A 22,460-nucleotide genomic window follows, 5' to 3' on the forward strand; every position below is an offset into this window, starting at 1 on the left:
AGTAAACACACTAGAATTTTGATAGTAAGGAATACTATTCGCATTTACAGTGTATCAAGAATTTTTCCATTATTTTTTCCATTACTTTAAATTAAGCCAATTTAAGAAAAGAAAAACAGTCAAATATATAATTTTTTTATAGATGTATCATAATGCGTGCAGTAGAGGACTAAGATAAACAAAGGGAAAACAATAGATTAAAAGTATTGGTCTCACTTTATATTAAGTGTCCCTAACTACTATGTACTTACATCAAAAAATAAATACAACGTACTTACTGTGCTTATAATGTATTTGAGAACACTTGTGGTGCTTTTGAGTTGGGATAGAGGTTGGGTTATGGACAGGTTTGGTGGCATGGGTAGGTTTAAGGGTGGGTTAAGGTGTAAGGGATGGTCAACAGTGTATTTACAAATGTAATTACAAAAGTTAATTACAGATGTAATTACATACATGTATTTAATCAAGCATAAGTACACAGTAAACACATGTATTTACACAATAAGTACATTATAACAAACTATTAATTCCTAAGTACATATTAGTTAAGGCCACTTAATTTAAAGTGGGACCAAAGTATGAAACATTAATTTATAGGCAGAAAAGTCAAAGTTTTTAAAAAATTACTTAAAAAATGATCACATTGAAAAAAAATAATAATAATTTCCAAGCACAAATGTCTAAAAGATTATTAAATCAAGATACACACATGACATATTATTATTATATATTGTCTTATTAGCTAATGATCCTTCAAAAACAATCACAAAAAATGAAATAAAAATCTTTCATTGAGCTTTTATGATCCTGCTAAATACTATATAAACTTTCCTTTTTTAATCTTCAATACACCAAAACTTTGTACTAAGAAAAAAAGTGTATGTTTCCTATTAAAAACATGTTTTTCTAATACAAAACAAGTCTGTCTAGTCTTCATATACAGTCTCTGAAACCTAATTATAGAAAAAACACTAAAACACTGAGACCTTTAAGCTTCTGATCCAGATACTCCAGTACGACCCTGATGACTTGAACGATAGCAAGAATGAGGGAGCCAAACGCCAGAGTGCCAGTGTGATACCTGCAAAATAAGTGGCCAATATACATCATCAAATTCCACATATACGTTAAAATAAAAGCTGAAAACGTTTTTTTTAATTCACACACCTGAGGGCTCGTCCTAAAGAGTTGAAGATAGGGAAAGCAGGCATGTCGTCGGGCTTTTTGAACGCCCAGTAATAAGAGGCAAAGGCCCCCGCCAGTGTGACCTGACCCAGCGCTATCACAAAATTCACGCACCAGAAGAAGAGGAACAAATTGTAGAACTGGAAGACAATCAGCCACTTGTGGTATAACGTCTCTCCTCCATAAAACGCAAACAGACACTCGGCATCAGGACATTCAGTGGTGACGTTTGAGGTGTTGAAAGTCTGAGGAGGGAATCAAATCAATGCAACATTATCTAAAAAAATACTGCAAATGCATCCTGCGTATTGCTGCTCATTTACTTTTCATCAAACCTGACACAATGGACACTAGTCTGTATTTGTGGTAAGCAAAGCATGGTTGTGCTATGCATAGCAAACGCTGCCGGTGTGAAACCAAAACAAATGCATGCTACTTCTGCTCTATATACACACTGCTTCTGCACTAAATCAGGCGTAAGTGTGAGACTGTATCTTAAGAAGGTTTTCCTTTTCCTGTTTTGAACAGTGTTATTGTAACATCCCGGTGTCTGTTTCTGTGCGTTTCAGTTCTGCGTTTTTATTTTACTTCCTGCTCACCGTAGTTTACCCCTAATCTTGTTAGCCTGAGTTAATTGTCTCCACCCTCTTGTCAGCTTGTTTAGTTGATTGTTTCCTTGTGTATTTATACCCTGTCCTGTTAGCACTTCGGGGTCATTAGTTTTCGTCACTCCTATGATGTCTGCGTTTCTCTTTTGCTTTGCTTTGTTTTAGTTTGTTTAAATAAATGTTTTGTTTGGCTGCATCTGGATCCGGACCTTTAATTATTCCTTCCTTTACGCCAGACGTGACAGTTATGTTTATTAAAACACTTAAAAAAAGACATCCAAATACAACTGAAGGCAAACTACAGTATTATTAGTCCCTGTAAAAGTAATTTTTTAATAAAGCAAGGAAATTTACACAGTATTTTTTTTTCTTCTGAATAAAGTTTTTTTTTTTTAGTTTGGTTGGAATAAAAGCAGTGTTTTTTTTATTTTTTTTATTTATGTTTTACAATTTTTTAAATATTTTTTAAGGTTAAAATTATGAAGGAATTATTTTATTCTTTCCCTACAAAAGAAACCACTGTTGTTCAATGACTTATCTAATTAAACTTATCATCATGGTTAACCTAGTTAAGCTTTTAAATTGTGCTTTAAACTGAATACTAGTATCCTGCAGAATAACTAGTCAAATACATGCACTGCCTTCATGCAAAAACCAAACTTAAAAGATGGGATTTATTAAAATAAGAGTTATTAAAACTATTATGTTTAAAAATGTTGAAAAAATATTCCCTCTATTAAACAACACTTGGTTTTTTTATTATTATTAATAATTTTCGACTGTATTTAATTTGTCAGAGACATTTTATTTCATAACTTATTAAGAGATGTGAATTTTCAGCAGTCATAACTATGGTCTTTAGTGTCACATATTTTATCAGAAATCCTAATATCATATAGTGCTCAAAAACATTTCCTATTATCAATGGAGAAAATGTTTGTCCTGCTTAATTTTGTTTTTGTGAAAACCATGTTAATATTATTATTTTTAGAATGGTTTGATTAACAGAAATAGCTTAAAATGAATTACTTTTTATGGTATCCATTGATTATATATATTTTCTTTCCTCAAGTGGATGTCAATGATTACCACCAATAACTGTTGGCATCAGTTACCATTTTTCTCACTTTTGTCTTCATTCATTCATTCATTTTCCTTTGGCTTAGTCCATTAATTATCAGGGGTCGCCACAGCGTAATGAACCGACAACTATTCCAGCATATGTTTTATGCAGCGGATGCCCTTCCAGCTGCAACACAGTACTTGGAAAGCCACCATACTGCCTCACTTTTTCCTTAGTACATTTTTTTTTCTTTTGAGTTTAGAAAATCAGAAGTTAATCAGGTTTCAACTATATATATATATATATATATATATATATATATATATATATATATATATATATATATATATATATATATATATATATATATAGTTGAAGTCAGAATTATTAGCCCCCGTTTATTTTTTTCCCCAATTTCTATTAAACGGAGAAAATATTTTTTTCAACACATTTCTAAACATAATAGTTTTTAATAGCTCATCTCTAATAACTGATTTATTTTATCTTTGCCATGATGACAGTAAATAATATTTTACTAGATATTTTTAAGATACTTTTAAGTTTAAATTTTTACTTTTAAGTTTGTTCAGTTTGTTCAGAAGGAAATTCTACAAAATGCTTATTATTTGAAAATAAACATATATACATAGAGTTGAAGTCAGAATTATTAGCCCCCTTTGAATTTTTTTTCTTTTTTAAATATTTCCCAAATGATGTTTAACAGAGCAAGAAAATTTTCACAGTATGTCTGATAATATTTTTTCTGCTGGAGAAAGTCTTATTTGTTTTATTTTGGCTGTAATAAAAGCAGTTTTTAATTTTTTAATAAACATTTTAAGGTAAACAATTATTAGCCCTCTTAAGCTATATTTTTTCGATAGTCTACAGAACAAACCATCATTATACAATAACTTGCCTAATTACCCTAACCTGCCTAGTTAACCTAGTTAGTTCCTTTAAATGTCACTTTAAGCTGTATAGAAGTGTCTTAAAAATATCTAGTAAAATATTATTTACTGTCATCATGGCAAAGATAAAATAAATCAGTTATTAGAGATGAGTTATTAAAACTATTATGTTTAGAAATGTGTTGAAAAAAAAATCTTCTCTCCGTTAAACAGAAATTGGGGGAAAATAAATAAACGGGGGCTAATAATTCTGACTTCAACTATATATATATATATATATAAACATAAATTTATCATTTTAAAATCATATTCTGAAATGCTTCATTTATGTTAGGAGCGACAAACATTCAACCAACACAATAGTAATAAAGCATAATAAAGTACTAACCGCAGGATTACAGGTGGCCCTGGAATATGAACAATTGCTTGTATTGAAAACCTTGTATATTGGCTCATTGGAGGTGGACAAAAACCTGCATCGAAGTCAAGGAGATTACATCTGCATGGAAACAATGTTACCTTACATTACCAAGATTACTAACAATATAGCATTTTTGTAGTAAGTAATCAAATAAATCCATTATGCCTGTGTCTATTTGTGTAATGTGTATTATGTGTAATGGCATCATTTCTGGCATCATTGTGACTTTTGTAGGATACACAGCGGTGATGGCCCAGTATGCGATGACCAATGACATCAGGGCGTAGGTCAGCAGTGGGTAGAACAGCGATGACATCACATGACCGATGGCCCTGAAAAATAGATGGGATCATTAGGGCTTCCTGTCTAACACTCCTCCTAGTTAACCTAATTATTATTTCATGACTTTAAGCCTCTGTTAATCCATCACACCCGAGGAAAACGCTGCTAAAGTACTAATGCTATTAGAGAGTATCTAAAGAAAGCAGTGATATGGAACATGAGACCAAACAATGTCAGCAACACATCTGAAAACATGGTTTGTTCTACTGTTAAAAAGATTTCTGGAGGTTTTATCAAGATATTTTAAGACCTTTCTGTGAATTAAATTTCAGACTTATACAGGTCTTGTATGTTTCGGTTGGGCCAGCAAAAAAGATTCTTACTTGTCTCATTAAAAAATATATATTATTTTGTTATTTCTTAGCTACATATTTTAAATAACTTCAGACCAAGCAAGTTGTATGCAAGCACCTTTTTCAACATAATGTTTCTTTCTTAATTGACAAGTTTTAAAAACTATAATAAAGTAAATTCATGCACAACAGTCTGTCCAGGTCAGAGTCCCCACCAGGTAGCTATAAATACTTGGAGAACTTTGAAACAAATGTTATTGTAAGGAAAATAATTACTTTATATTGATAAATAGAGTTAAAAATGTAACTTTCGTTAAAATGTCTATTGAGACAAAAGATATGGTGATAGATTACAGGAAGGCTTCTCCAACCAGAACATAACTAATATTAAAGGCTTGGACATTGAAATTGTTGACACGCATAAATATATAGGGGTTGTTATTGATAATATGTTGACATTTCAACCTAACACCCAGGCTGTATATAAAAAGTCCAACAAAGACTGAGGAAACTTAGATCATTTCAGGTCTGTACCTCGATGATGACGCTGTTTTATAAACAATTTATCGAATCTGTTTTATCTTTTTGCATTGTAGCTTGGTACGGCAATCTGAGTGTGTCAAGCAAGAACAGGTTGAGCAGCCTGGTGAAGGTGGCAGGCAAGATCATTGGTTTTAATCAGACTGGTCTAATGGTAATCTACCATAATTATGTTCTAATGAGAGCTCAGGGTATCCTATGCACCACGGATCACCCACTGTACTCTGTATTTCAGCTGTTGCCATCAGGACGTCGTTTTAGGGTTCCTATTTGCAGGACAAATAGAACCAGAAATTCTTTTATAATGGTGGCCATTAGGTCATTAATTGAGTCCAGGGGGGAGGGGGATGTTTCTATATACTGATGTATGGATGTTGTGTTGTAATATATATATACATATTTTTTTAATGTGTACATGGAACTTCGCCTGTGTTATGGTATCTTGTTGCAATTTTAGTTTCCCTAACGGGATAATAAAGCTGAGTCTAAGTCTGAGTCTGAGATGTCTTGTTGATGATTGTATGGGTGTTAGCCCGTCTGGGTAACTTACATGGACAAAAATTAAGACCTATTTAAAATTAAGGGGATTTAATTACAAGATGCAAGTCTCTGATGTCCCTAGAGTGTGTATGTAAAGTGTCAACTCAAAATAAAACACAAATACTGTTTTATAACTCTTTAAAACTGCCCAGTTTGGGCATTGATCCTAATTGTGCCTTTTCGGCGTCTGTTGCATTAAATTCAAATAAGATTTTGCTCTTTTAAAAAGAGGGCGGAGCTACAAATGCCTGTATATCAGCATAGTGGCAGATTCAAAAACTAAACTAACGTCTTATGCTAATGAGTGAGAGATTGTCAATAATGGGTGGGGCTTTCCCCCCTCTGATGACATGTACAAAGGGTAAATGTCAATCAAAGTGTTTCTGCAAAAGAAGTATGATTACAAACAATAAAATTAATACATTTTTACCATTAGAAGCTGGTTATATTCACACACTGTTGCTACACAACTGTGTTTAACGCATTTATAAAAGTGATTTTTACATAATAGGTCCCCTTTAAGAGCTTTAACACTGGTTGCGTCCAAAATCGCCTATTACTCAGGGGGTTCTGCATTTGTATTTAAATGTACTATTCAGCCATTAGAAAAGTACGTTCTATACAGTATGAATGTGCGCAGTATGACTGGAACTCGAATGTAATACATCTGCCATTTTGTCATGATCACGTGACCTAGCCTCGTCAATTTTGTTGCTTCACTCCCATTTATGAGATGAAGTTTATTTATAAACTAATTTCAAGAGGATCACATGCTTATTATGATGGAACACAGCTGGTCATGCATTAGCCAATTCATGATTCACCAATCAGATTCCTAAGCCACTATTAATACCCTCAGTTCTACATCACTGCCATCTTCGCTTTAAAGAATCCCCCCTTCCGCCCCTACTCCACCTCCTTTACTAGATGGGTGGCTCAGTGGTTAGCACTGTTGCCTCACAGCAAAAACGTCACTGGTTCTAGTCCTTACCAAACCAGCCGACGTTTCTGTGCAGAGTTAACACATTCTCCTCGTGCTCATGTGGGTTTCTCCCAGTTCCCCTGGTTTCCTCCCACCGTCCAAAACATGCAACTTAAGTTAATTGACTAATCTAAATCAGCCCCATAGACGTGCTCCTAGTAAGTAGTTATCTCTTAAGAGCAATAACTATCTATTCATTAGCTACTAAAGAGGGGGAGTTTTGAGATCTACTTGAGCTCAAACTCTTCTCGCGCCCTGCAACGGGAGGGAGCCCTGGGCTCGAGGATCTTTTGAGCTCAGGGCTCTCTCCCGGGACAGCATGTCAAACACACTTTATAATCAATCATCAGATAAGTGTGAACTCTTGAATTCTCTCGTATGGTATCATGGGATAGTGTAACGTGCATCGGATGCACACTTCTGAATCTCGCCAGAAGCAGTAAGTAGTCTTGGTATTTCTCGCATACTGTTTTTCGAATTCTATGAATTCGGACCTACTACTTGGCTCGCATTCGGACATACTACTTGGCTCGCATACTGTTTTAGCATACTATATAGTATGGAAGTATGCAATTTCGGATGCAGATTAATGTTCCAGTAAATGTATGACATTTTAAGGCCTAATTTTCAAAACACACTTAAGACATTCAATAGATTCAAAGACATAATTGACACCCTGTGTAAGAAGGTAAATGTAGACTGACTTGCTGGCCTCTTTGATGAGAGCAATAGCGATGAGGAGCCTCTTCCTGAGGAAGATTAGGAGGAGGAGGATCACCGCTTCCACAATACACAGGATTATCACTGTGTGGAGATAAATGTGATGAAAAATAAACATGACAAAAAGAAACCAGATACACATTATGGCTCATTTAAATGTCATGACTACATTAAAATGACATAAATTAATACTTCAGGAAAACTTTTAATCTAAAGGGATAGGTCACCCAAAAATGAAAGTTCTGTCATTTTTTCCTCATCCTCTAATTCTTTCTTCTGTTGAAGATAAGAAGAGAATTTGAAGAATGTTGAAATCAGCAGTCATTGACTTCCATATTATTTTTTGTTCCTGAAATGAATGTCACTGGCTACTTTTTTCCCTGACATATTTTTTTGTGTTTAACAGAAGGTTTCAGAATACTCAAGTGTGAGTATTGGTGAGAAAATTTTCACTTTTGTGTGAACTTTCCCTTAAACCTTTTAATAGGTCAAAGAATAGACATCTTATTTTTGATATTCACATCAAATTAAATTCACAAAAATTATTTTATATATAGGAAACAGTAGTTAGAACTAAAGTGTTTCAAAAAGAAAAGAAAATATGGATGAAACTGTAAGGACTTTGGTCCCTGTTATTCCTCCCAGACTCCATTTCCCACAGCCATCTGCCACAATCACACACCTGTCTCCAATCAGTCAGACTATTTAAGCTGCACTCAAACACACAAGGTGAAGTATTGCTTAGCTGTGTCCTTGTTTTCATTGTCTTGTCTTGCATTGCATGTGTTTTTACCCTTGAACTATTTCCTTGTTTTTGATTAATTGACGTCTGCCCTGACCCTAAAAAAGACTCTTTATCCTTTCCCTGAATTTAGTTGTTTGCTGATGTTCAAAAGAGCTTGTCTTATTCAAGCTTGTGCTAAATAAAGCAGCCCTTGAATCTTACCTCAGCCTATAATACAGAAATATCGTTCCATTATTGAAAATTGTTATAATATTTTGAAATAATGATTAAATTAAGGTAAAGACGACAATTAAAAACATACCAACCCCAAACAGTATTTTTTATCTTTGTAAATATTTGTAAATATTGGCATAGGGAATTTATTAATTTCTTAATACTCACTGAAGGCAAGCCAGGTCTGCTGAATCTGTAAATACACAGAGAAGTCCGTCTGCAGACCCAGATCCTTGATAGTGACATCAGAACCAGCCTGTCCTTTCAGGCTTGCGTACTGCATGTAGCAATGGAAAATACCTGGAAAAAAAGACCAAGGAGAAGAGAAAATACAGGAGTGAAAATCGAATGGAAATCATTATTAAATGTTCTGACGCATTAAAATACACTCACTGTTCACCTCATTACACCTGTTTAATTCAAAATATTTGATCACATGGCTGTTATTCAATGCATTTTACCATGTAGATGTAGTCGAGACAACCAGAACAAAGAAGAAATCTTGTTTAAAAGGCTATACAAACACCATAAACAATCATTATTCTCCAGGTTAGTGGAGAGTCTTTGCACCAGGCGAAGGTGTTCCAGTTTCTTGTTTTTTTTCCATGTATCAGGGAAAAATGAGATTAAGTTTCAGTCATGACTGAAAGGACAAGATCTCAGATACAAGCAGCTGAAATGATTTTCCTTTGCAGGGTTGAAGCGCGCACCCCCTCAGAGATCAGATGAGAAGCCTTGTCACCCAGAAGGAGGCCCTGGGGAAGACCCAACTAGGACTATGTCTCACGGCTTAAAACGGTGTGGTCGGAGCAGTCCGACTTGGTCGGAGCCAGCTCCGATTGGGCAGGTCAACTCCAAGTGGGACTTGAGCTCCTATTGGGCTGTCCGAACCTCCTGTCTCCTACATGACTAGGAGTGCAAACTATTGTGTTTTACCAACATCTACACCTATCACAACCCTAAACTTAACCTCACAGTAACTTGTTGTGTTTTAGTAATGTCTACATCTACCACAACCCTAAACCCAACCTCACAGGAACCTTTTGTGTATTATTAATGTCTAAACCAACCACAACCTAAAACCCAACCTACTTGAGGCATAACTCCCTACCACTTGGAGCGCTCCGTGCTGCAGCGATACCAACTTGACCTCACGATCCCCCCGGATGAGCTGGAAGTCTGCGACTCCCCCATCACGGATGTGCAGCCATCAAATCAGCAGCTCGTATGCTTTTTTGTCAATATGGACAAACACTCCATTTAGTCTTCTCCTCGGTGTCAGTATAGGGTGCATAATTACGAGAGTGTGCGTCCCATTAGGTCACGTTGCAGACGTATATAACCTTGGATGCACCTGTGCTTTGTTTCAAATAGAGGAAGATGCACACTGGCATCTGGGGTACACATCAGTGCACAGTGCTCTATACTGACAATAAGTAGAATAAACTGTTGAATAAATAATATATAAATAATGTGCACAAAAGAATTCTTGTAGCTTCATAACATTCCAGTTGAACGACTGAAGACATTTGGTCTGTTTTGAGGATGTCTTTTGGTATTTTTCTGGACTTATATCTCAGGAACGTTGTTGTCAATGATGGAGCTCTCGATTTCAACTCAAATATTTTTGTGTCCTAAAGACAAACAAAGCTCTTGGGGTTTCAAAACAATATGTAGTTGAAACTTAAATACATAAATAAATAAATAAACATAAATAAAATAACTAAAATAACTAAAATTTTTGGTAAAGCTAATAATTAAAGACATTTCAGAATCAAAAGGTAGCCCAAACCAGTACTAGTACCTAATACAGTGGCCAGTGATTGTATATGTTTATTTTCTCAATTATTTCATTTAGTCAGTGTATTACTATAAATGCATATTGGTTAAGCACAACACAAGTAAACAAAGTGTTTGGTTACCAGACTAAACATTCTAGGAAACCTAATTCGATACTCGCATACAAGATCCAATACCGTACCGTATCCGATAACAATGATGACCATGATGATCATAACCCAGACCATGACTCCAGCCAGAAAACGCAGGAGGAGAATAAATATCAGACTGATCAGCATAGCGATCACCAAACCACTGGAAAAAAGACCACATAGAGAATCAATCAATGCCAGTGTGAATCATGCAGAACTCACTGGAGCTCAATAACACTAAATCTGACTGCCATAACTCAATACTGAATGTTATGTAGGAAGCTGCAGAGGGGAAATAAAATAAATCAAAAGTATTTTACACTTACAGAAGGATCCAGTGCCAGGACTGTGTGTAGTCCTCAAAGATCCTCATGGCTACTGCCCGAGCCTCAACTACTACATTGGATTTCCTGCAAAAAATTCAATATTAATGTTTGTGTTATTATAAAAATAACAATGAATGTTCAATGTTGTATTAGTTACCGTTAGTTAATTGCATTTACTAGCATGAACAAACAATGAACAATACATTTATTGTACTGTATTTATTCATCTTTGTTAACATTAGTAAATAAAGTTGTTCATTATTAGTTCATTTTAATTCACGATGCGGTAATAAATATAAATTTATTTATAATAACACATAGTAAATGTTACACTATGAATAATAAATGCTGTACATGTGTAATGGTTGTAAACTTTAGAGTATTTACGGTAATAGGGCAGGCTAGGCGAAATACGGTAAATTCCGGTCATATGCTGCTTTTATGGATGGAGCAGCAGTTGTGAGGAGGAAAGGTGGCATGCACGCCAGACAGACAACGCTGATCAGACAATAGCTGCGTCCCAAATCGCATACTTATGCACTATTCTACGCCATTTTGTAGGATAAATAGTGTAAGTAGTGTGTTCACACTGAAAACTCTAAAAATAATAAGTGCACTTTAATTACCCGGATGATGCACTCAATCAGCCGCTAAAACGAAGTGCGAAATGATGGACACTTCACGTACTCAAAGACCGCAGGTTTGCTTACGTAGCGGAAGGGGCGGAGCTATCGGGCGCACATGTTGGATAACTTTATTTATTTTGGATTGTGAAAGCAACTCTCCTACGAGAGTGATTATAGCGCCTCCCAATGGTGAATGCGGTTATACTCACGGCAGGTATTATTTGATAATTCGGCAGTTGATTTGGCAACCGTCAAACGTCATTAGGGAAACGGTTTGAATTTCTGCTTAGTAAAAAAACATTAGTGTGCCCTTTGGGACGACACTACTTACATATACTATCCTGTTCAATGTATAAGTGCAAAGTGCATGAGTGCATAGTGTATAGTGTGCCATTTGGGACGCAGCTATTGTGGACGATCTATGGAAGGTTGGGCAGCGTCAATGGTTTTTTTAAGCATGTGCATTCAGGGATACCTGCAGCAGGTGCTGCTGGGTGTTGCTAATGCTGAGTAACAGCTATAGTAGCTGTGCCCAGCAGTTGAACTATGCCACTGTTTTGAATTACTATATAAAGACTATGGAGTATTGTATATTTGCACTGTATCTAAGACTGGGGTATGCCTCAAATTAGCTTGAAAATATTGCAAGTCAGCACCTGACATAATTGTGAATATTCTGCTCACCTGCAAGTGTTTTTTGTTGTTGTTGTTAATCATTTGAGATCCCTTTTTTGTGTAATAAATAAAGGTTATTTAAGTAAAAGTCATTTTTTCTTTATTTTCTTTCTAATGAACTAGGGGTAACACATGTATTGCTTATTATTAGTTCATGTTAGTAAATACCAAGGAAGTCACTTTAATTCGTGACACCACCACTGCCACCACCTACCCATCGACCCATCCCCCCTCCCCTGCTCTTCACTTTTGTCCGCGAAACCTTCAGAATGTTGTCATAGGGCCTGTAGGCCAGCGGCGCGTCTAATAATGAAACCTTATTGTGAAGTGTCACCAATATTACACAGTTGTAAATTATATTGAGTAACACTATAATGCTGTATTATAATATTATCTAAACATAACAACAGCATAGCTTTTCAAACTTACTTCTATAGTCTTTTGCCCAATTATTTTTTTCCTCAGCAATATTATATTACATTCAAACAAACAACAACAAAAAAAAGATTCTACGAGTATCATGCATCTACATAGTTAATCTGCAGAGTTGCACAATAATGTCTACATTTAGCAAAGCAGATAAGTCTATGTCTTTAATACACTAGTATTACTCACTTTGCTGCATTAAGGAGGTCTGTTGCATTTATAACTTCTCCTTGATCGACAGTGAATTGAGTTTCGTTCCCAATCACAACCACACCGCCTTTCATTGTCTCTAGAGCAGGCAAGCATCTCCGTGTGACTGAAACACAGGGCAATCATCATTTTAAAGCAATTTAGGGATGCATCAGACGTTAAAGACAACATACCTTAAATTAGAGTAGTTCAACTGTATATGCAGCGAGGAAAATAAGTATTGAACATGTCACCATTTTTCTCAGAAAACATATTTCTAAAGGTGCTGTTGACTTGAAACTTTCGTACGTTGGTAACCACCAAATAAATCCATACAGTATATGTCAAGAAAACAAATCTAATTAGTTTACAAATTAAGTTATGCATAATAAAATGACATGACGCAGGGAAAAACTATTGAACACATGAAGAAAGGGAGGTGCAGAAAGGTAGTGAAAGCCCAGACAGCAGCTGAAATCACTCAGTAGTTATTCAGCAACCCTCTGCCCTTCCTCATTATAAATGAATATTAGCTCCTTCAGTCCAACATCTACATTATCAGGATGATAAAGATGTAACCAGGGTGGACATTTCAGCAAGACAATGATCCAAAACACAGCCAAGGAAACTCTCAAATGCTTTCAGAGAAAGAAAATCAAGCTGTAGAATGGCTCAGCCAATCACCTGACTTGAATCCAATATAAAATACAAGTTAAAGATCAGATTTGATAGACGAGACTCGCAGAACCATCAAGATTTTTACACTCTGATGAAAAAACTCACATCTGGGCAATGCATGTGACTTCATTCTCCATATGAGAGGCGTCTATAAGCTGCCATCACCAAAAAGGCCTTTTATATAAAGTATTAAATGCGTTTCAGTAGTTCAGTAATTTCTTCTTGTGTCATTTCATTGTTATTACACAACTCATTTTTCAGCTTTTTTTATTGTTTTGTTTTATTTTGATGTTTGTTTTGTTTGGGTTTTTACCAAAATCTGGTTCAATTCCATGTCAACAGGTCCTTTAAGCCTAGTTCAGACTGCGTGATTTTAGCCCCGATTTTGGCTCGCCGACAGGTTTTGAGAAATCGCCGACAAATGCCTGAAATCACAGGCAAGTCTGTGATCGTGCACGTGAGTGACAATCACACAGTATGAACAATCAAAGACGCGATCTGAGAGAATCGCAGATGAGTCGCCGATGCCTGCGAGATATTTGGCGTGCTAAATATCTGAAGCTGTCGGCGATTCAAATCATGCCGTGTAAATTGAGTTTTGACTGAAAATAACATCAGCGATCGCCTACAGCCAAAGAGAGAGCAGCATTCACTTGCGTGTGCGTGTGTATACCTGCTGCAGGCCAGCGGGAGGCTGGGGGAAAAGTTAAAAGCGCTCTTTTTCGGTTTATTTGGACCCACAAAATTGAGGAAAAACTAGTGGAGGTTTGAAAGGACTCAGGAGCAACCGTGTCTGTTTGACGTTTCATACAGAAAGAAATTAGTTCATTATCAACGTTGAGGAAAAATGGCTAATTCCCTTTAAACCCAGGTGAGCAAATATGTACATTTTCAACCCCATTAAAGGCTTCTTTCTCGTTATGTAGTTGATAACAAAAGATATACTACATGCTTTTGGCTGTGAGACGTAGTTTGGACGAAGTTGTCGGCGATTCTTCCTATAGTAAAGTCATGCAATGTGAAAGTCCCTGTTGCCGATCCATCTTACAGTGTAAACAAAGCAGCGACGTAACGCTTACACAGATAGTCATGCAGTGTGAAAACATCTGTGACACGACTGCTTTGAAAATCATGCAGTCTGAACTCGGCATTAGACATATTATTCCCAAGGAAAAAAAAATGATGTGCTGTATTTCTTGATTGAACATGATTTGAAAGACTTACAGTTCTTGCTAGGAAAGAGGATTGAAGGGCACAAGCCCTCGCTCAGGATTTGAGGAGCATTCTAAAAAAAGAAAAGGACATTGTTACTCTTTGATCATCTTTATTAGAACATTTTTAATAATAAATAGTTTAATTCTGAACACATTAAAAAAACCTACTTCATCATATTTCAATTTGCAAACATGCAAGGTTTATTAATTATAAAGTGGATCATAACCATGTTGAATCCTATACTTCAGTGATTAACAATTTTTTTTTGCTTGATGCCCCCTTTCCCCCCGAAAAATATTGTAAGGCCCCACTCACTCCACAGTGCATGATATTATCCCTCATATAAGTTCGCAGTAGGTTTGACAACAAAAGGTTGTTTTCAAACAAACAATTTGTTTATTACTATATCTAGGTATGTTTATGCACAAATAATAACCTAATGTAAAATATAAAAGCAAAACATCAGTAGGCCATTTGTATTGGGTGCACCTTGTAGTACTGAAGATGAGTGGTCTGCACATGTCTTATTATTTTGGATGGCCTCATGCATTCGTTAGCAAGAACTTTGGAGGAGACAATGGACTCTGGCTGGGCCAGGCACTCTTTGCTTCGATAAAATGGAATCAAACCATAGTTCAAGTAACTATCTGGTGTTTCCTGCATTTAGTATTTCCAGTATTGCTAGTGATGACCAGCGACGAGATGATCCCAAGGTTTCCATATCCGGGACCAGGCCGTATCCTGAGCAGCAGCTGCGCTGGTCATGGAGGAGTGGAGAGCATGAGACTGATTCCAGTGACGCTCCAGGGACAGACGAGTCTTCGCTGAGGCCAGCTTCCAGCCTCCACCGCTGAGACTGCAGCTCTGCACAAGACTTTTGGCCAGCGGAAAAATTCAAATGGTCATGCCGAACTAAGTCTGGTTTCTCTCAAGGTTTTTTTTCTTCACTCGCCTCGGTGAAGTCTTTTTGTCACCTCTAGCTTGCATGGTTTGGGATCGGTAGAGCTACCCATCGATGGATTTGCTCTTCAGTGTTTGGACTCTCAGTAATGATTTTAAACCACACTGAATTGAGCTAAACTGAACTGAACTTAAACACTAAAAACTGAACTACTCTGTTCCAATTACTATGACCATTTATGTGAAGCTGCTTTGACACAATCTACATTGTAAAAGCGCTATACAAATAAAGCTGAATTGAATTGAATTGATGTTCACCTGGGTACAGTATGCTTGGGACATTACTATTAGCTGCTGAAGGTAAATCAGTGAGACTCTTTCTTTTTTTTTTTTTGGAAATCTGTCGATTTTTTTGGTCAGCCAGGAGATAAATTTAACTAAGGCAAGATGATCGTTCTCCTAATTGTCCGCTGCAATTTTTTTTTTTTAAATATGACGTGACGCCCTTACAGAGCTTGCTGAGGCCCCCTTGAGGCCCCCCTGTTGGAAACCGCTGCTTTATTTGGTGAATTGTCATTTATGTTCATAACAATGCCTGCAATAATAAAAAGCTACAGGTCTGATTGAAAAAACTAAGCATTTAAATATCATTGTATGTTTTATAGAGGTGGCATGGTGGATCAGTGATTAGGACTGTCAACCGAAGAAAACTGATCGAATGAATGTATGTTTCATATAAATGTTTTTATAATGTTTTTTTATATTTCCCAGTGATGGGTTACAGCTGGAAGGCCATCCGTTGCATAAAACATATGCTGGATAACTTGGTGGTTCATTCCGCTGTGGCGACCCCAGATTAATAAAGGGATTAAGCCGAAAAGCAAATGAATAAATGTTTTTTATATTAATGCACTGTGTTTATTATTTATGAACTATGTCATACAATAATTTGAACCAAAATCTCTGATGTTTTAAATATTATACTCACAAAATACACATACAGTACAAAACGTCATATTTAGTCTAAATATCAGTAAACCTTATCCTTACAAAACAATGCTACAGCCAAAAGTCATCGTATTTACCCTCATACCATAATTTATACAGGAAATGTTTGCTCATGTCTCACCTTGGTCATGTCTACTCCCTCCTTGCAGAACTGGGTGTAGTAGGTTTTGTCGCTTTGGCTTTTTAAAGCATTCACTAACGTCATGAATTTATCCGGACATTTCTCCACACAGATCTGTCAAAAGAACATAAACACATATACTTCACTGCCAACGTGTGACTACACAGTCACAGGCCACTTTATTTTAGTTTTAGATATACTATAGATTTTCTAACAACTGGGCTGCACCGGTGTACCTGATAAAGTGTGTAGATACACATGATATTGCAAAAAGAGGCTTAAATGAGTGTCAAACCTGAGTGGTGGGACACTGAAACTCGAGCAGGACCAGAGGACTTGCACACTTCATGATGTTGAAGTAGAACAGCAGAGGCTTTTTCCTGATTATTCAGACAGAACAAAATAAAGATTCATCTCTGAGATTTAGTCTGAGTAGGAAAACATTTCATAATTCCACCACAGAATTGCATTAAACGTCTATTGTCAATGGAAAACATGTCAGGGGAAGCTTTACTCACTCAAGTGGGGTGCCGGCCTGCCCACAAAACTGACCGGTGCTGTCCGTCGGGTAAATCACTTTCCGAGGGTCCCCTTGAGACCATGCTATAACAGAAGATAAAGCCCATTCAGTATCACATGACCAATAACTTGCCCTTAAAAAATGGACAGGTTAGTACTTTTAGCCAGGAAGGCACCATCAAAGAAATGTGAAAGGTACCAGGCTGAAACTTACCCAAAATCCCAACTGCAAAGTATCCCAGCAAGGCCAAGATGAACAGGATACAACAGAGAATGTCTGTGCAGCCCCTGTTCATCAAGAATAGCAGACGGGTTTAGTGCTACAGCAGGTCTATGAGGTTACATAAGTCTTGTTACATAAATCGTTGTGCTTAGATGTGTCTCAAACAGAGTAATTATCGCTAACTAGAACACTAACCTAAAAAAACCACTGATCCCTAATGATTGGGCCGTAATAAGCGTTCTCCAACAAATTCTCTAACTTTCACTGACAACAAATCTGAATTTCCACAACATCTATAATGAGTGGATGAACAGGTAGCTGTTGTGCTTGTATATTAATACTCTAATATAAAAAAATGTTAAAATAATAACATAATATGAAAATGTTTTATAGCTTATTATTTTTTGATCTGCAACCATGACACATTTGGTGGGATTATGATGGAGGACAAAACCTGTAAAAACAATAAACAAAATATTACGCAATATAAATAAATGAACAAATCCATACGTTCCTGCATAAATAATTACGCAAATAAATAAATAAACAAATCCATAAATTCCTGCATAAATGAATACACAAATAAATGAACAAATCCATAAATTCTTGCATAAATAAAAACACAAATAAATAAACAAATCCATAAATTCTTGCATAAATAAATAAATAAGCAAATAAATAAATCCATAAATTCCTGCATAAATAAATACACAAATAAATAAATAAACAAATCCATAAATTCCTGCATAAATAAATACACAAATAAATAAACAAATCCATAAATTCTTGCATGAATAAATAAATAAATACGCAAATAAATAAATAAATCCATAAATTCCTGCATAAATACACAAATAAATAAATAAACAAATCCATAAATTCCTGCATAATTAAATACACAAATAAATAAATAAACAAATCCATAAATTCCTGCATAATTAAATACACAAATAAATAAATAAACAAATTAATAAATTCCTGCATAAATAAATATACAAATAAATAAAAAAAATCCATAAATTCTTGCATAAATAAATAAATAAATAAGCAAATAAATAAATATATGAATCCACAAATTCAACATCAGCTCATTCTGAAACGTAGCCCTATATACATTTCTGGAGACTGTGCATTATGTAGCCAGAGGTTTGTCAAGAAATGCAGACGAGTTTAGTGCTACAGCAGGTCTATGAGGTTGAGGTTAGGGTTAGGGTCTAACCCCAAGTCTTGTTACATAAAACGTTGACTTTAGATTTAGACAAGATAATCATCGATAACTACAACACTAACAACTAATAAGCGGAAAAAAACAGGCCGCTGTTGTGCTTATATATTAATAATATAATATCAAATATGTTAAAATTATAACATAATATTATTTTTCACTCCGCGACCGCAAAACATTTAGCAGGACTTTGATCTCATATGGAGGACCAAACCTTTAAAAACATTAAATAAATCCACAAATTCCAGCAATCATAAATAAAACAATAAAAAAGAAATACACAAATAAATAAATAAAACAATAAATTTAAAAGAAACTTTGCTGTCCTAAAGAGCTTTCTTATTGTGTGTAATTTCATATGAAATTATTACTCCAATCATATTTGCTTTTATTACTTTTACCATTAATAATAATAATAATAATAATTATTATTATTATTATTATTATTATTATTATTAGAGTAATTTCTAAAGAATCATGTGACTCTGAAGACTGAAGTAATGAAGGTGAATCATCTTTAAAATCACTGGAATAAATGATTAAACTAAATATAAACTAATTTTGAACAGTTACTTTATGGTGCAATAACATTTTACAGTTTGTACTGTATTTTTGATGAAAAATTCTGCCTTGGAGAGCAGGAGAAGCTTATTTTAAAACCTACTAACCTCAAATGTTTGACCAGTAGTGTGTGTGTCTATATATGTATATATATCCACAAATTCATTCCCATGAATAAATATGAAAGTTGCTCAACATGCTAATGAGAGGGTATCCATCAATCCTCAAAAGGTGTTCCAAAAAATCGAACGTGATCATTTTAAAACGATACGGCATAAAGACCACCTTTATTTAACAATATATCTGCCTGCACTATTAATTATTCATATATTTATTATTTTACATATATTATATACAGTGCTTAGCTTATACACCCCATTTTGAAAATGAATATTTTTATCCATTTCTCAGTCAATAAAGGTAATGTATTTTGGTGCATTTAAAGAAAACAGATTTATTAAACAGATATGTTTATGAAAGTAATATTTTAGTCACCGAACATATTTAGAAGTTGAAAGAAAATACGATAAAATTCAAGCAAAATATTGCAAAAATAAATTACAACCTACAAAATGTAAACTAAATTTTTCTTTTTTTTCTTTGTTCTTCTTGATTTGTTTTCTATTTTTTAAATTTGTATTTAATATTTTTCTATAACATATAAATTTAAGTGTACAAGATTTTGAACTGTTATCATAAGTTATTTTGTTAGATAAGCTCTAGATTTGGCTTTAGTACTGACTAATCTAATGTATATGCACAACTATAATATTGTATAGCTTCCTATTAAAAATATCAATTTAAAAGAGAGATTTGCGAGGAGTGTACTTATATATGCTGAGCACTGAATCTATTTCTTTATATGTATTTATTTATTTGCATACTTGTTATTTATTTATTTAATGTTATTGCAGGTTCCGTCCTCCATAATCCTATAAGTTTTAGCTTGAATTTAATTTTTGCATAACTTTAAGAAAACCAATATTCACAGCTTTACTACAAATTTACTACAACTTTAAATTAAGCTTTTCTGAACGAATATTGGTGACGCAGAGGCACAGTAGATAGTGTTGTCGCCTCACAGCAAGAAGGTAGCTGGTTCGAGCCTCGGCTGGGACAGTTGGAGTTTCTGTGAGGAGTTTGCATGTTCTTCTTGTGTTCGCGTGGGTTTCCTCCAGGTGCTCCGGTTTCCCCCAGTCCAAAGACATGCGGTACAGGTGAATTGGGAAGGTTAAATTGTCTGTAGTGTATGAGTGTAAATGAGTGTGTATGGATGTTTCCCAGAGATGGGTTGCAGCTGGAAGGGCATCCGCTGCATAAAACATATGCTGGATAAATTGGTGGTTCATTCCGCTGTGGCGACCCCTGATTAATAAAGTGACTAAGCCAAAAAGAAAAGGAATGAATGAATGAAGATCAGTGGAGTCACCAGTGGGTCGCACATCTGTGTTTGCACTCGGTAAACATCAGTGAAGTGTAGTAAACTGATGACCTTTACGGCCAATCACAGTCATTTCTGTTGAGCACTGATGAACACCATTGCAAATCAGTTCCGTTTGAAAACTAACGCGCTCAACAGTACTTAAATGTTTGCGGGAAATTGATTTCTTTTTTTATTGCAGTACTGAAATTTAGTATCATGACAATTCTAATATATTGAAATAATCAGTTTGTTAATTTGAGTTTGATAAATGGCATCTAAAACGAATGAACAAATGAATGAATGAACGAATATTATCCTTTCATGTCAGCCTCAGTTAACAGAAGAATGCGGTAACTGCTTTTGATTTAAGTGACTAAGGTGAAAGGAATAAAATCAAGCTGAAAAAACGAAGATCATTTAATAAAACCTACTGAAGTATACATTTTAAAAAATACATAAATAAATATATGCTATCTAATGCTACTAAAGTAACACTGGTAATGGTTTGTAAACATTAGATTACATATAAAGGTACTAAGCAATGTATTCATCATTCAGAATGTGTCTTACCTGTTATAAATCGGGCCTTTAAATGTGGGATCAAATTTCCTTGGCTCGCCTGTGGAGACAATAAAATGACTCATTATTCCCAAAAGAAATAGCATTTGGATGATGGCCAACATCACAATATCGGCAATTACATATGAAGGTACTAAGCAATGTATTCATCTGAGCTGAAAACCCAATGCATAATTTATAAGGTTTGGATTAAGCTGGTTCATATTTCTGATATCTTAATGAACACACTGAGACATCAGAGTTTTGAATAAACAGACTTTGACTGGAGGGACACGCTTAACTAAATTAAGTTAAATATTAATTTGTTTTCTGACTTTCTAATGCATTGGAATAACATAAGGTTGAGTAAATGAAGGCAAAATGTTTATGGTGGGGTAAACAGACTCTTAATGAAGATTGCTTTCTGCTGTGATGAGAAGGTTTGTGCTATCTTGCAAAATCAAGTAGTGGTTTTGATAGGGCATGAGTTCTTTTCCTCCTACAAATACTGACAAAGATTATTTTATTCTTTATGAGTGTGCAATGAAAATGTCTACCTATATAACCACCTAGCGATGCTTAGACATTTATTTTGAGGAAAAAGGGCAACAACTGGTGGTAAATTTTGAAAAGAAAGGTGACAACTGGTGGTGTGTGTAGAATGAGTGTCCTGTTGAGGAATGTGTAAGTTCATTATTGTTTGGAGCTGCTGGAGAATGAGTTTATTTGTAAAACAATGGTTGTGTATGTAAAACACACAAATGAAGTTATAATTGTGAGAGGTTTTCAGGAGAATGAGTGACATATTATGACATTAATGTGCCATCACACGCCAAGGTATGTTAACGCTTAGACAAAATTGAATCTATGGAGAGAGAACTCTGGTGTGAAAACAGGTGTTTGCATTGTAGGGGACAGGGCCCAGAATAGGATGAACACCTAAAGATATACTAAACCCCTCAGTAAAAAGAAAACATCCTAAAATGGTCAGAGTTACAACGAGAGAGGTGGGGAGAGAAAATCAGTATAAATATTTTGAAGAACTACGCCCAATTTAAATTGTCCTGGAGTGAGACTAGGGATGGGTCTGCTTATAGACGTCTCTGCTTTTTTGGAAAATATTCCAATAAAGTATACTCTTCTGATATTCATAACCCCCAGTCTGAGTTTGATTCATCAAGAGAAAAACCGAAAACCACTACAATACCTCATCACTTCCTGGTAAAGTCTAGAAGCTGTGGATATCAGTATAACATAAGTTTTGTGATGCTGTACAACACTAATTACTATATTTAT

At 35.2% G+C, this 22,460-nt stretch overlaps 1 protein-coding gene across 4 annotated transcripts in view; it reads right to left on the reverse strand.

Moving 5' to 3' along the window:
• slc44a2 (solute carrier family 44 member 2 (CTL2 blood group)) overlaps nt 1-22,460 on the reverse strand; it is a 53,248-nt gene that overhangs the window by 17,255 nt on the left and 13,533 nt on the right. For all 4 annotated transcript variants that reach the window (NM_001446837.1, NM_001446835.1, NM_001446838.1 and 1 more), the window contains exons 2-16: nt 21,177-21,225; nt 17,389-17,462; nt 17,174-17,258; nt 16,951-17,035; nt 16,656-16,769; nt 14,636-14,696; nt 12,734-12,860; nt 10,818-10,901; nt 10,542-10,654; nt 8,729-8,860; nt 7,587-7,686; nt 4,425-4,517; nt 4,153-4,237; nt 1,168-1,430; nt 987-1,081 (exon numbers count right to left, since the gene is read on the reverse strand). In NM_001446837.1, coding sequence (NP_001433766.1) covers nt 987-1,081; nt 1,168-1,430; nt 4,153-4,237; nt 4,425-4,517; nt 7,587-7,686; nt 8,729-8,860; nt 10,542-10,654; nt 10,818-10,901; nt 12,734-12,860; nt 14,636-14,696; nt 16,656-16,769; nt 16,951-17,035; nt 17,174-17,258; nt 17,389-17,462; nt 21,177-21,225 — 1,560 coding nt within the window. The remainder of the gene's footprint in view (nt 1-986; nt 1,082-1,167; nt 1,431-4,152; nt 4,238-4,424; nt 4,518-7,586; nt 7,687-8,728; nt 8,861-10,541; nt 10,655-10,817; nt 10,902-12,733; nt 12,861-14,635; nt 14,697-16,655; nt 16,770-16,950; nt 17,036-17,173; nt 17,259-17,388; nt 17,463-21,176; nt 21,226-22,460) is intronic.

This window comes from Danio rerio, chromosome 6, assembly GCF_052040795.2.
Source record: "Danio rerio strain M-AB ecotype USA chromosome 6, GRCz13ab, whole genome shotgun sequence".
NCBI classification, from domain to species: Eukaryota; Metazoa; Chordata; class Actinopteri; order Cypriniformes; family Danionidae; genus Danio; species Danio rerio.